At 45.6% G+C, this 14,010-nt stretch overlaps 1 protein-coding gene across 1 annotated transcript in view; it reads left to right on the top strand.

Moving 5' to 3' along the window:
* Positions 1-1,058: 1,058 nt before the first annotated feature.
* SLC12A4 (solute carrier family 12 member 4) overlaps positions 1,059-14,010 on the top strand; it is a 58,683-nt gene continuing 45,731 nt past the window's right edge. Inside the window, exon 1 of the mRNA XM_081920270.1 lies at positions 1,059-1,338. Coding sequence (XP_081776396.1) covers positions 1,185-1,338 — 154 coding nt within the window. The 5' untranslated portion in view covers positions 1,059-1,184. The remainder of the gene's footprint in view (positions 1,339-14,010) is intronic.

Here is a 14,010-nt window from a genome sequence, read left to right as displayed (position 1 = left end):
AGTCCGGAAGGCTTGGGAGAATCAAGAAAAAGAAGAAGAGTTTGGATTTGATATCCCACCTTTCACTCCCTTTAAGGAGTCTCAAGGCAGCTAACATTCTCCTTTCCCTTCCTCCCCCACAACAAACACTCTGTGAGGTGAGTGGGGCTGAGAGACTTCAAAGAAGTGTGACTGGCCCAAGGTCACCCAGCAGCTGCATGTGGAGGAGTGGAAACGTGAACCCAGTTCACCAGATTACGAGACTACCGCTCTTAACCACTACAACACACTGAATTCTTTTTAGACCAGGCTCTCCCAATCTGGTGCCTCCCAGATGTTTTCGACTACAGCTCCCATCAGCCCCGGCAAGCACTGGCTGGGGCTGATGGGAGTTGTAGTCAAAAACATCTGTGTGCGTGAGGGGTGGTAATAGTTAAGACTCTGGACTTAATGGTCTTTCTGGGCCCCTCTTCAGCTGGTAAAGTGCATTATTTCAAATTGTGGCAAGCCAGCCCTGCTGTATTTTTTTTGGGGGGGGGGCTCAGCCTCCTGCACATCCTGCTGTGTGGGGGCCTTGACCTCTGCCCCTAAACCTAAGGGCACTACCGTTGCAATCCGGATCGAGGGCAGGAAATCTGTGGCCCTCTCCAGCTGGTGTAGGACTTCCATTTCCCATTAGCCACAGGCAGCGTGGCCAATGGTCGCAGCTGGTGGAAGGAGGAATCCGACAACATCTAGACGGCCACAGGTTCACCCCCCCTCACCCCCACGCCAAGCACTTCTATATATGCTCTTTGCTTGTGGGATCTTTGCCTCTCGTTGAGTGGTCGTGGGCTGGCAGATGGGGTCCTGGCCCCCTTCTCTTCCGTTTCCCGCAACCGTACTCCTCCTCTCTGCCCCTCACTCATCCCCCAAGAGCGTTTTGCTGGGGGAAGCAGACCCCACCCCCGGGGGCGTGGTGAATGCCCCCCCCCCCCCGTGATCCCAGCTTCTTTTTTTGCAGCCTGGAGGGGGGAATGGGTGGAGTCGACGAGCCGGGTTTCCTGAGAGGAAGTGACCCAAGGCTGCTGGAATGCCAGCCTGGCCCCGCGGCGGGTGCTGCTGCTGCGCGCCTCTTTCTCTCTCCGCCGCACCCCGCCTGCTCCTGAGAAGCCCCACCGGAGGCAGAGGCGGAGGCAGAGGTGGGCCGCGGCGTGGCCGAGACGATGCCGCACTTCACCGTCGTGCCGGTGGAGGACAAGCACCGGACGGACTACGACAACTTGGAAGGACTCAGCTGGGTGGATTACAGCGAGCCCGGCGACGGGGCGCGCCGCGCTTCCCACCAGCGCGATGCCTACGACACGGTCAGCTCCGACGGTGAGTGGAGGGAAAGTTGGGCCGACGGCTGCAAAGTTGGCTGGCGTGTTGTGGGTGTGTGCGTGGCGGCGGCGGCCTCTCCCTCCCCTTCCCTCCAGTCGCCTTTCTCTCTCTTTCTAGATATCGCTTTTGTGTCCCGTTACTTCTGGTGGGAGGGAGCAGGTGGAGCTCGCGGAGAAAAGGTCCCTGAGCATGCGAAGAGTTCCAGAGCCGCTCTCCACCAAGGCTGAGGAGAGAGGCGTGTGCAGAGTAACGGAGGGATGTTTCTGAGCATGTGGAGAGTGGTGGGAGCCTTGTGTTCTCAGCTCTTCAGCGACTGCCGGGAAGGGAACTGCAGTGTGGGGCGCTTCAGGTGTTTCTGGATTCCTGATAGGGATTGGCAGTCCAAAAACATCTGGAGGGCCATACGTTCCTAATCCCTGCGGAGGAGAAAATGTGTGTCTCCTGAGTGTGTGCAGAATGGCAATGAGATGCCTTTGCCTTGTAGCTAACTCCCAGGTCTAATCTATGCCATTGTTGTTGTTTAGTCGTTTAGTCGTGTCTGACTCTTCGTGACCTCATGGACGCCAGGCACTCCTGTCTTCAATCTGTGCCATACAGACCCTTTTTCTTTTGACCACCCTGGAGATTTGGGCATCATCAGCAAACTTGACCTCCCTCGCTGCTCATCCTTCATGCTAGGTTGTTTATGATCAAGTTAAGAAGGCTGTTATTTTTATTATTAGACTTTTAGTACACTCTTCATCCTACAGTCTCAGGGCATTGTAGAAACAACAGAAGACAAATGACAAAGGAGCATGTTCAGAGAGGGTCATAAGGATGGTGAGTGGCCTGGAAAGCAGGTCCTATGAGGAAGGATTGGAAAAGCTGGGTATGTTCAGCCTAGCTCAGAGAAGGTCTAGACTAGAGCAGGGTTTCCCAAACTTGGGTCTTCAGTTGTTTTTGAACTGCCGTTCCCATCATTCCTGACCACTGGTCTTGCTAGCTAGGGATGATGGGAGTTGTAGTCCAAAAACAGCTGGAGACCCAAGTTTGGGAAAGGAAGGCATGATAGCTGTCCTTGAATATCTGAAGGGTTGTTCTGCATATGCAGGAACAGGCTGGTTCCCTGTAGCTCCAGGATGCTGCACTAGATGGACTTTAGACCTGATGCGGCAGGGCTTCTTGTAATGCTCTTATCTGCTGTGGTTAATAGATATCTGCTGGTAGACATATGCTTGGCAGAAGGCTAGGTTTGGAAAGTGACAGGATGAAAAAGCCAACTAAATATTTGTACCTTCCAAGAGGAGGAGGAGTTTTAGCTCACGCATCTTAACACTGAGCCTTGTGTGACAAGTGACCTCCTGTTTCCACACACCTGCGTCAAAGCAGGTTTGGCCCTCCAGATGTTGTTGGACTCCACCCGGCCATATAAAATCATGCTTTGGGTGGACCTGGTCCTATAAATATTGAAGTAAATAAAATGTGCTTATTATATCTGTATCCTGCTCTTCCCCTCTGCCCTACCCAGGATGCCCAGAGTGGTGTTCTCTTGCAACACTGAGGTAGGCATAGTGACACACACACTGTAGGGGAGGCCAGGCCACTTGGCAGCTTAGACAACCAGGGATTTGAACTCTGGTTTCTCATTTCCAGTGTAGTTTAACAACCAGTCACTCTTCCCAGGGAACTCTGAGGGGATTGTAGCTCTATGGGGGGGAACAGGAGTCTCCTAACAGTTCTCAGCATCCTTAACAAACTACAGTTCCCTGGATTCTATGGGGGAAGCCATGACTGTTTATAGTGCTATGATGCTGCTCTAAATGCATAGGGCAGATGTGGCCTTATTTCCAGACCAAACAGAATCTGGCGTCTCTCTTTAAATGAAACACTGATCTGATGGGCTATGCAGTTCCTTTCTGTCTGCTCTTCTTTACTATACAGTTCCGTTAATCTGTAATGTTCCATAAAGTTTCACTCCTTAAAACGAAGAACAGCTGGGATGTGTACAAATATGAGAAACGAAAGCTTCAGTCCTAAAAACACCAGAGAGTCAGCCTCTTTGAATGCTCAGTGGGACTTATGTTTTGTGGAAATGTTTCCCAGGTTAAAAAAAAAAAGCCAAGGGAACTGCTAACTATTTTGGAGACTCCTAAATCTAAAAAGGCCCTGTGTATACCAGAGAGGGTTTACTTCTAAAGTTCCTCCCCACTCCCCCATTCTTCTGATTATTCCTTCTCCATGGAAATAGCCAAAAGGCTCAAAGTGCTTTCACCCATCCTGCCACTTCAATTCACATTTTCATGAATAGGGAGCCTGTTGATGTTGGAGTGGAAAAGCCACGTTAGTCATAAGGCCTCAGCCCTTTTTTTCAGATGCCTTAGGAAATTATCTCAAGAACTCTCCCTTAATAGGGTGGCACTGTCTTATTACAGGGAAATGCAATGAAAAGGTTACAGCTGTCTTCTCCACCCTGATGTCCTCCGAGTCCATTGGCCATGCTGGCTAGAGCTGATGAGGGTTGTAGTCTAAAGCATTCAGAGGACTGCAAGGGTGGTGAAGGTTGGTTTTATATGATCAGAGTTACTATCTTAATCATTGGGAGTCAGAAGGAAATACTTTCTTGTTTCAGACACCTGTTTAAAATGGTGATTTTCGGTATGCATTGATTTAAATGTAATGCAGCTCCAGGGAGTGGTCATGAGCTGGATCTTCTGCAACCAAACCAATCATGGTTCAGAGTAGGGTTCAGGAGTGGAGCTGCTTTGATTGATTTAATTGGCTAATGATATTCACCTAAAGTCGGGTGTGAGAGAGCTTATTGCTCAGTCCTTTAGGCTGCTCAGCTGCATCTGATGCTGTAAATCAGGCTTGCAGACTATGTTGTAGTCTTTTACCAGGACACCAGGAGCCACCAATCAGAACCAGGTGCAAAATGAGTCCAGTTAGTGCACGTGGGGCCATGCAGTGGAGTGACCTGTGTTTAGAGCAGCGATGTCTAATGGGCAGAATGAGGGTAAGAACTTAATCTTGTAACCCTTGATCTGGGTAGCCTTTTGTACTGGGTATAGGGGGATAGAATGTTGAGATAGGGATTTGGGTTCAGATTTTCCCACATGGCCATGAAGTTTGTTGTGTGAGCATTCGTCTGCAAAACACTCACAGCCTAACCTACCTCAACAAAAAAATTTTACTTAGGTTTTATTGCATAACATATATTGTAAATCTGTTTGAGACTTTTTAGTATAAAGTAATATCCAAGTCTAATACTATTGCAAATTGTTTTAGGGCATTATTATATTGTGGGAACCAATTTATCAGTTCAGTAAACTAAACTCAGGGTTGTGGTCAGCTAAGTCCTACTCAGAGTAGTAGATCCAGTAAAATTATTCAACCCAAGTTAGTTGTTTCCATTGGCTTTTCTGGGTCTATTCTGAGCAGGACTATTGTTGAGTACCTAAGTAACCAACCAGTCAGTCAGTCAGTCAGTCAAGGTGGAGCTATAAGGAGAACTATGCACGCTGCCTTAGGAAGATAGGAAGCTGCCTTACACTGAATGAGACCATTGGTCCATCTAGCTCCATATTGTCTACACTGATTGGCAGTGGCGCCCCAGAGTTTCAGACAGGGGCCTCTCCCAGCTCTGCCTGGAGATGCTGGGGATTGAACCTGCAACCTTCTGAACTGTGGTCCTTCCTACAGTCTTAAGCTCCTTGGAAGAATAAGTGCAATAATTTATTTTTAAAGAAATGTTTGGGGTTATATCTAAAGGTTGTCCTTAAGGTTCAATTTATGCAGGACTCTCTGCCACTGGTCTTCTGGCAGTCTTAGCTCAACTCAGCTGGTTTCTTATTTAGCTTGGTGCCGTCAGACATTTGGTTTGGATGCAGATCAGCAGAACATAAGTGTGCCCATTTGCTGAAGCTTGGGCGGTGGTAGCCTTTTCAACAATTACTTGGTAAACTGCAAAGTTGGAAGCATTTAGTCGAAGGCTGCTCACTACAGGCCTAGTGAGCGGCTAGGAAACATCAGGGAACTTCTTCAGCTTGTTTTTAAAAGCCAGGATGTCCAGGATTTTTAAAAAACAACAACGGCAGATCATGTTTTAAAAGCACGTGTGTGAAATTCTGAGGCTGCAGAAGGGTTGGCAATTCTAAAAATATATATTTAGTTATTTGTTTTTATTTTTCCTGTGCTCAAGATTTCAGCCTGTGATGCTGCAAGTTCCTGTTCAGATTTATATGAACATTTGACTTACACAACTTAAGGGTATTTGCTTCATCTGGCCAATGACTTTTCTGTTGTTTAGCAATGGATCTCCAATGAAAGGGCTGTGACGCAGTGGTGGAGCATCTGTTTTGACTGCAGCAAGCTTCAGGTTCAATCCCCAGCATCTCATGGGGGGAGAACATAAAAAAGAAGAACATAAAAAAGTCTGCTGGATCAGGCCAGTGTCCATCTAGTCCAGCATCCTGCTGTCACAGGGGCCAACCAGATGCCTGTGGGATGCATGTAATCAGGACCTGAGGGCAAGAGCATTCAACTCTTCCTGGCGGTTTCCAGCAGAGCCATCCCCCATCAGTGTAAATGGTACTGAGCTAGATGGACCAATGATCTGATCCAGCATGTGGTTGTTTCCTATGTTCTTTGGTCTCGGTCAAAGTTGTTTTTGCATAATAAACTGTTCCACTCTTCAGCCCCTATAATAGTGTTGTGAGATCATGAACGACCTATGGGGAATTGGATCTTCAGCAGTAGTCCTATGTCGGTTTCACCCTCCTCTGCCAAGTCTGGTTGCTGCTGTGGGGCAGTCCACTTCCTGCCTTCACCCTCTCTGCCCACACCTAGTAAATTTTCCTTAAACACTGGGGTGAAAAAAGCCATTCAGGTGTTCATAGAATCAAAGAATTGTAGAGTTAGAAGGGAAACCCAAGGGTTATCTTGTCCAACCCCTGCTTTGGCATCCTTAACAGATGGCCATCTAACTTCTGCTTTAAAACCTCCAGTGAAGGAGAGTCTACAACATCCTGATGGAGTCCTGTTATTCATTCATTTGAATATGGATTCTGCATTTTAAGAAAATGGGGACTCTGGTGCTAAAGAGAGTGGCTTGGATCTGATGGAGCCCTTCAGCAAACAGAAATGGAAAGACAGAGCATTTTCAGTTATTCCTTCTGTGCCACCACTGGGTGCTGATTTGAAGGGTTCACCCAGTCCTTTGGAGCAGAGAAGTGGGAGTCAAGGGCCACTTGTTCCCTGAATGGAACTCTGAAACTACCCCATTGACATAAATGTTGGGGTGTGTGTTGTAGATAATATAACTGTTTAACCAAGTGCTTTCTCTTTTGTTGACACAAACTTGTGATTCTCTGTTCTTTAAAGTTTAAACTCTCTAATCTCCGGCTGCTGTTTGCTTTTCCTCTTGTGGTCATTCCTGCACTTAGTCCTGCAGAGGTAGAGGGCTTTAAAATACCTTGATTAGACAGAGAGCAGGAATGAAATATAAAACCACTGTGTAAATAACTTGGGGCGTGATCTTGTCAGGGTGTTCAGCAGGTCAGATATGGAGGTTTGGCAGATCTGCAAACACTCAATGCATTGCACTGGCATATTTGCCAGTGATGGCCACGCCAGGCAATCACACCCCATTCATGCCTTGTAGGACTCTTTGCCTTTCACCATCGTTTATGCACAATGGGTTATTATTTCATAATTTATTTCAGTTGCAGAATTTTCTTGTTGCAGAATTCCAAAAGCAAGCTAAGACCTAGGTTGCTGTTGGAGCTTCTAGTGTCCTGTACCAAGGACTGTATCCAGATAAGTTCCACTTAAAGTAGACCCATTGATTTCATTAGTTTCAATGGATCCTACTCTGAGTAGAACTAAAATTGGGTATTACCCCAGATTTTCATTTTTTCTTCAGAGTAGGAGCTGGGATACCAGGGTTCAGATCCCTACTCAGCCATGAAGCTTACTGCGTGGCCCTGGGCCAGTCAGTGCCTTTCAGTCTAACCTACCTCACAGGGTTGTTGTGAGGATAAACTGGAGAGGGAGGGAACCATGTGCAGCCACCTTCAGCTCATTGGAGTAAATGTGGGATAAAACTGTAATAAATCACCCCATTGTTGCAGAGGCAATGGGGCAACAGAAGGAGTATAGGTAAGCTTGCCTGTAGTGTCCCCTGCAACTAGAGTGACGCAGTGTCGCTGAAATGTTTGCATGTATTTATGTGCCATGTCATTGTTGTCACATATGTACAGCAGTAGTTGGGTGCACATAAGTTCCTGATGCTATGAACAATATTTTTGACCAGCAAGAAGGCAAACAGGCCTAAATGTATGTCAGGCACATCCATGGATGTTCTCCGGTAGTAGATTCAGTGGCAAACTATAAGTGTGTTGGGGGGGGGAGGGGACATTTCATTTTCAGTCCCTGCATTAGTCGCAAAGTTTGTTTATTCACTTGTTCATTTATATCCTGTCCTGAAGGAGTTTACTGGAAAACCTTGGGCCAGCCACTGCCTTCTTCCTTTATTCTACCTCAAAGGCTTGTTGTAATGATAAAATGTGAAGAATCTCATATTTGTTAACCTGAGGTATTTGAAGATTTTTTGGAATGCAGAAATGTGATAAACAGAATTATAAACAATACCAGATGAGAGGGTAATAGTGTGAGTTTGGGTGGGAGGGGAAGCACAGGAGAAGGAGAAGGAGAAGGAGAAGAAGAAGCTATTTTCTCTATAGGAATTATTTATTGTGTTTATACCCTACCTTTCCTCCAAGAAGCTTAAAGTGGTGTGCATCAGAGTTCTCTTCCTCCCCCATTTTATCCTCAACAACAACAACCCTGTAAGGAAGGTTAGGCTGTGAGATAGCGACTGGCCCAAGGTCACTGGGGATTTGAACCCCTGTCTCCCAGGCCTAGTTCAATACCCTCTAACCAATGATACTTACTGACTCTTACCCACCTTTCGCTATAATAAGGTCTCAGGGCAAGTTGCAATGAAAGAATAATACAATACTAAGACAATTTCAGTGGTTATGTATCCAAAGAAAAACCGTTGCTGTGGGAAGGGAGGGAGCATAGCTCAGTGACAGACCATATAGTTTGCCCCTGGAATCTTCAGTTAAAGGGGTCTTAGGTGGTCAGGAAGACCCTTTTCTGCCAAATGAGCTGGAAAGCAGCTGCCAATCAGATTAAAGAACACTGCACTAGATGCACAAATCATCTGCTCTGGTGTAAGACAGCTTCCTATTTTTCTCTGAGCCAATCAGGTTTGAGGGTGTTATGGCTGAGTCTACAGGGTTCCAAAGAGTTCTGTGGTAGTTGTGGAGTGTGAATCTGCTGTTGGTTGGTTAGGTGGTTAGGAAGGCCCAACAGAGACTCCATTTCCTCAGGGTCTTGCGAAGGAACAATGTCAAACAAAAATTGACGATCTCCTCCTACCGGGCCACAATAGAAAGTGTCCTTTCATACTGTATAAAGTGTGGTATGCTGGTTTGACAGCCACAGACAGGAAGTCCCTACAGAGGGTGGTGCATACAGCACATGACATCATGGGCTGTCCTCGGAGTTCACTAGATGACATCGTGGGAGACCGCTGCCTCAGGAGAGCGAGGAAAATTCTTAGGGACGACTCACACCCTGGCCAGCACTTCTTTAATCTCCTACCTTCGGGCAGGAGATACAGAAGTATAGTCAGCCGCACCAACAGGTTAAAGAATAGGTTTTATCCATGGGCTGTTGAGCTGCTGAATGAAAAAAAAATAGTGGTGTAATTGACTTCTGACAAGCACACAGAGCTCGAACAAGATTGAGTGTATGTGGGGGGGGGGGCTCGTTTAATTTCACTGCACACAGGTAGTGTAGTGACAATAAAGGTTTATTCATTATTATTATTATTTGTTAGCAGAAATTCAGGAGATCATATGAGATACTAAATATCCGGGTGACTTGGATGTGCTGCTTTAATAAGATTAATTTCAAAAGCTTTCTCCCTGTTGCTGCATGGAAGCCTCTAAAGACAGATGAGGCTTTGTCTCAGCTTGCTGCACCTTCAAAGGCCCAGCTTCTCTGCGTGCGTCAACATTTAACTTTTCTTCTCCCCCCACCCCCGGAGCAATTTATTTCCCTGGTTCGTGCCAATGTGCCTTGTGTTTCTTTGCTCTTTTAAAAATTATTTTCCTCCTGAGCTGGGTTGTCTACTATGATATCTTCCCTCCCCCTTTGGTGTGTGAAGCAATACAGTCCTTATGCACACTTACCTGTGTATAGAGAGCTGCCATTTTTTGGCTGGTTTTGGTAACCAAGTTAAGCTGGTGGTTGCCATGACCTTGTTTCCCCTTGTTGTCACTGGCTTTTTTTGTTATACCTCCATGAGCGATCAGGAACAATCTCCTCTCCACCCCAGCTTTCGGTTTGGGGAGGGTGATGAGGAAGGGCCACAGCTTAGTGCTAGAGCATCTGTTTTGCAGTCAGAGGTTCCAGGTTCAATCACTGACATCTCTGAGTAGAACTGGGGAGAGACTCCTGTCTAAAACCAATGTCAATCTGTGCAGACAAAACTGAGATAGATTGACCAATGGTTTAACTCGATATAAGACAGTTTTCTGTGCTCTGGGCTGACTGCTACACAGCTAGGGTAAGTAAACATGCATAAGGTTGCATTATAAAATGATTAGTTCTCCTCTACAAAGAGAGCCAGTGTCATTTTTGTATTTTGCCAACTCAGGTGTGACAAAGCTGCATTTGGTGTCCTGCAGAAAGTTGTGTATCTTCCAGTAACTTTTGTTTGTTGATCTGAAAACGCTAATAAGGCAGGCTGTCACTGACCTAGTTTGGGAGTGTGCCACTGTTGACTTTACTGTCTGATTGCCAGGTGCATAAATTCTTTTAGTTTGCAGACATGGCAGCATTAATGCAATCAGATGTACTGGAGGCTGGCCTTTCCAGTCCAGCAATCAAATAGGTTCTTCTTATATCAATATCTTTCAATTTTAAAAAATAATAATCTTATGAACTATGGGTTAGGAATCATGTGAGGAACCATTTTTAACTTTTTAAACATGATGTGTGTAACTTGCTTGGTCACACTTGTTTTGGAAGTAGAGGTTTTAAATACACAGAGCTGAAATGCGTCAGAGCTTTGGGAAACTCATCTGGAGGTTGGTTATACTGCGGTGGCTAGCTTGAGGCTGAAAATGCCTTTTGCTTGCCTGGTTGGAGAAGGGTGTGTACATTTGTGTAGAAACTAGCATATTACATTTGTTCTGCCCCATTTCACCACTGGTACATGCCCCCCAGAAGGCTGCCTACAAGGCAGCCTTCCCTTGGGCAGAAAAGTGTTCTCCACCCCATCTCTGCACACAGGTTCATGGTATTTACAGATCAATGTCTGGTAGGGTGGGGCCATGCCTGCTGGCCCAGCCTCTGACCTCCTTGTGGCCTGCCTGCACAGATCCAGCAGTAGAGATTGAAAGTTGCTAAGAAAACTGAAAATGGCTGTCCCATCTGGAAATACTCTTGCTCTCGACCCTGGGGTAGGCAGATCAAAGGGAAAGAGGCATATGGTGGGGCTGGATTTCATTGACAGCTTGAAGGGTGCAAACTGATGAGGAAGCTGCCTCATCTTCTGACCTAGCTCTTTCTACCATCTACAGACAGATGTGTGTGGGCAAGCTGTAGCTAACGGATGTTGCGTGCGACATTCTTAGGCTGCTACTGATTCCAAGTTACATTAGATTATTAGGAGCGTAGAAATCTGCCTAATACCGACTCAGGCCATTGGGCTATATAGCTTTCTGGTATCTTCACTAGCTTTGTGGCATCAGTTCTCCAAGGTTTTGGGAAGAAGTCTTTTCCTGCCCTACCTGGAGATGCCAGTGATCGAACAGAAAAACTCATTCTAAAGTAATAATAATAATAATAAAATTTCTTTTACATTAAAAATAATTAAGTTAAAAATATATATTGATCAATTAATTTGGGGCATTTTCTTAGCTAGGTCAAAATATGTTTTTTTCTCATTTGGACTAACAAATTAATTGCCCAGTCATCACTAGAGAAGGCTGGGTGGGGTGGGGGTAGGAGGAATTGCCCCTCCCCTAGCCTCCACATCTCTGTGCAGCCCTAGTTATTAGTAAAGATTATAATACTATTACTTTGCATTTATATAGCACTTTCTAATCTTCAAAGTGCTTCATGTTCATCGCCGTAACCCTTTCAACAGCCTTGTGAGGCCTGAGGCAAAGCTGATTCCCCCCCCCCCCCCCAATTCTCTGAGGCAAGGATGATCTGGAAAATAGGACTCTAGAAACTAGCCTATTACGTTTGTTCTGGGGGAGGAGGCGGTGGCAAAGTTTTGAAGATCCTGCCTGTCACATCCAAGGGGAGGTGTCATCTTAATTTTCTAATGTCTTCCAAGTCAGTCAGGTAAATGAGCAGTCATGTAATTATATCTGGACTTTTCAAGTGTATTGGAAGGACTTGTGTGGTGAGCAAACAGTATTATAAACAGCCTTCCAGGATGTTGTAATTTGCAGCTGGAAGATTGACTGCTAACGCAGCTGCCTTGTGCCAAGTCTGACCATTGGATCATATAACTCAGTATTGTTTACACTGACTAGCAGCTGCTCTCCAGGGTTTCAGGCAGGGGACATCCTAGCACCGTCTGGAGAAGCTGTGGGTTGAACCTGGGACTTCCTGTGCGCAAAGAAGGTGCTCTGCCATTGAGCTACAGCTGTTCCTTGATAATTTTACTGTGTACAGTTCTGGTTGCCTCACCTCAAAAAGGATATTGTAAAGTTGGAAAAGGTTCAGAAAAAGGGCAACCAAAATTATGAAGGGGATGGAAGTGACTCCCCTAGGAAGAATGATTGCAGCATAAGAGGTGACCTCATAGAAGTTTATAAAATTATGCATGTGGATAGAGAACAGCTTTTCTTTCTCGCCTAACACTTAGAACTCATGGACAGCCAGTGAAGCTAAATGTTGGAAGATAAAACCAAAGCATTTCTTAGAAAGTGCATAGCTAAACTTTGGAACTTCCTGCCACAGGAGACAGTGATGGTCACCAACCTAGATGGCTTTAAAAGAGGATTAGACCAATTCATGGAGGAGGCTATTGATGACTGCTAGCCTCTACAGTTGGAGGCAGCAATGCTTCTGAATAACAGTTGCAAGAAGCCACAGGAAAATCTGTGTTCAGATTCTGCTTGTGGATTTCCCACAGGCATTTGTTTGGCTACTGAGAACAGGATGTTGGACTAGATGGGTCATTGGCCTGGTCAAGAAAGCTCTTATGTCCTTATATACATCCCTGCAGCTTTTCCCACCAGCTATGGAAAATAAATAGGAACTGCACTGTTGGGGAGCGGGTAGATACTGAGAAGGAAAATAGAAAGAAGAGTTCCTCGCATTATTATTATTATTATTATTATTTATATCACACCCATCTAGCTGGGTTTCCCCAGCCACTCTGGCTTTGCCATCTCCCATGGATGCGTTTGTTTTGTTTTTCATATGTCTGGATCATGCTCAGTGAACCCACTTTTGTTGGGAAATGTGGTCCTAAAGAGCCATCTAGTGTGTTCATTGGCAAAGTGAAATGTGAACTCTGGGCCTCCTGGTTCACAGCTTGGTTGGTACCCTTGCCTCTCTCAGCAGCAGTGGCCACTCTTCTACCCTCTGCTGCAAAAAAAAAGAAAAAGGAAAAAAAGCTACCTGATTACCCTTTAATGAACAGCTTAAACCTGGCTTGTTTGCAGCAGTGAAGCCCCCTGCTAAGTGGAGATTAAGGCCGTTTCCTGATCTCTTGGCCAGCAAAGAACATACAACCCCTTTGCACTCATTATTTCCTTTTATAAGCAAATGTCACAGAATGGGCGACACTCAGCACAACAGCAGCATAAGAGCTGGTACTGGTAAGTGGTTTCCAAGTTTTGTGTATGTTGGTGGGACTTCTGTGCTTGGAATAAAAAATCTTAAGTGTTTTTACTTGTTGATAATGTTCTCCACCTTAACAGGATAGATTTATTTGCAGCATGGCAAACCAAGCATCCTGGGTTTGTTTTTTTTGCAAAGTCTTACAAGGGGAAAGGCTTCAGCACGAGCTCTGTGTACAGAAAGCCCCAGGTTCAATCCCTGGGAAAACCCCTGCCTGGGACCCTGGAGAGCTGCTGCCAGTCAGTGGAGCTAGATGGATCAATGGCCTGTCTCTGTATAAAGCAGCTTTCTCTGTTCCTGTTCAGGGTGTTTGTTCTGTTTATATGTTGGCATGGGCTAGTCATAGTCTTCTACCTGTCAGTTGGGATCCACAGGTGGGTCCTGAGGCCACACCAGGTGGGTTGCAACAAAGCTGCCACCACCATGTTGTAATCCACCTCAGTATGACTGGACCAAACATGAGTGAAATCCTTAATTCTGTTCTAGGAAAGCGTGCGGAAATCGAAAATTAAATCTAGTACTCTGGATAGAAGTTCTCAGCAAAGAAATGGGTTCTGAACGCAAAACTGTTGTTACACGTAAATGTGATCACAAGTGCTTCAGCATGAAGTTCTGAAGTTTTTGAGAAATAAATCACCGACATATGCTTTTTTTATTTGACAACTCATAAATGTGGCTTTTTAAGATTGGCATACCTTATAGATGTGTTCAGTTGCTTTAATGAAAAACCTCAATGCCAGGAAGATATTT

The sequence above is a fragment of the Podarcis melisellensis genome (genome assembly GCF_964234715.1).
Source record: "Podarcis melisellensis genome assembly, chromosome: 8".
Classification (NCBI taxonomy): Eukaryota; Metazoa; Chordata; class Lepidosauria; order Squamata; family Lacertidae; genus Podarcis; species Podarcis melisellensis.
The sequence above is the reverse complement of the archived record's forward strand: the minus strand, read 5'-3'. Positions and strand labels throughout refer to the sequence as shown.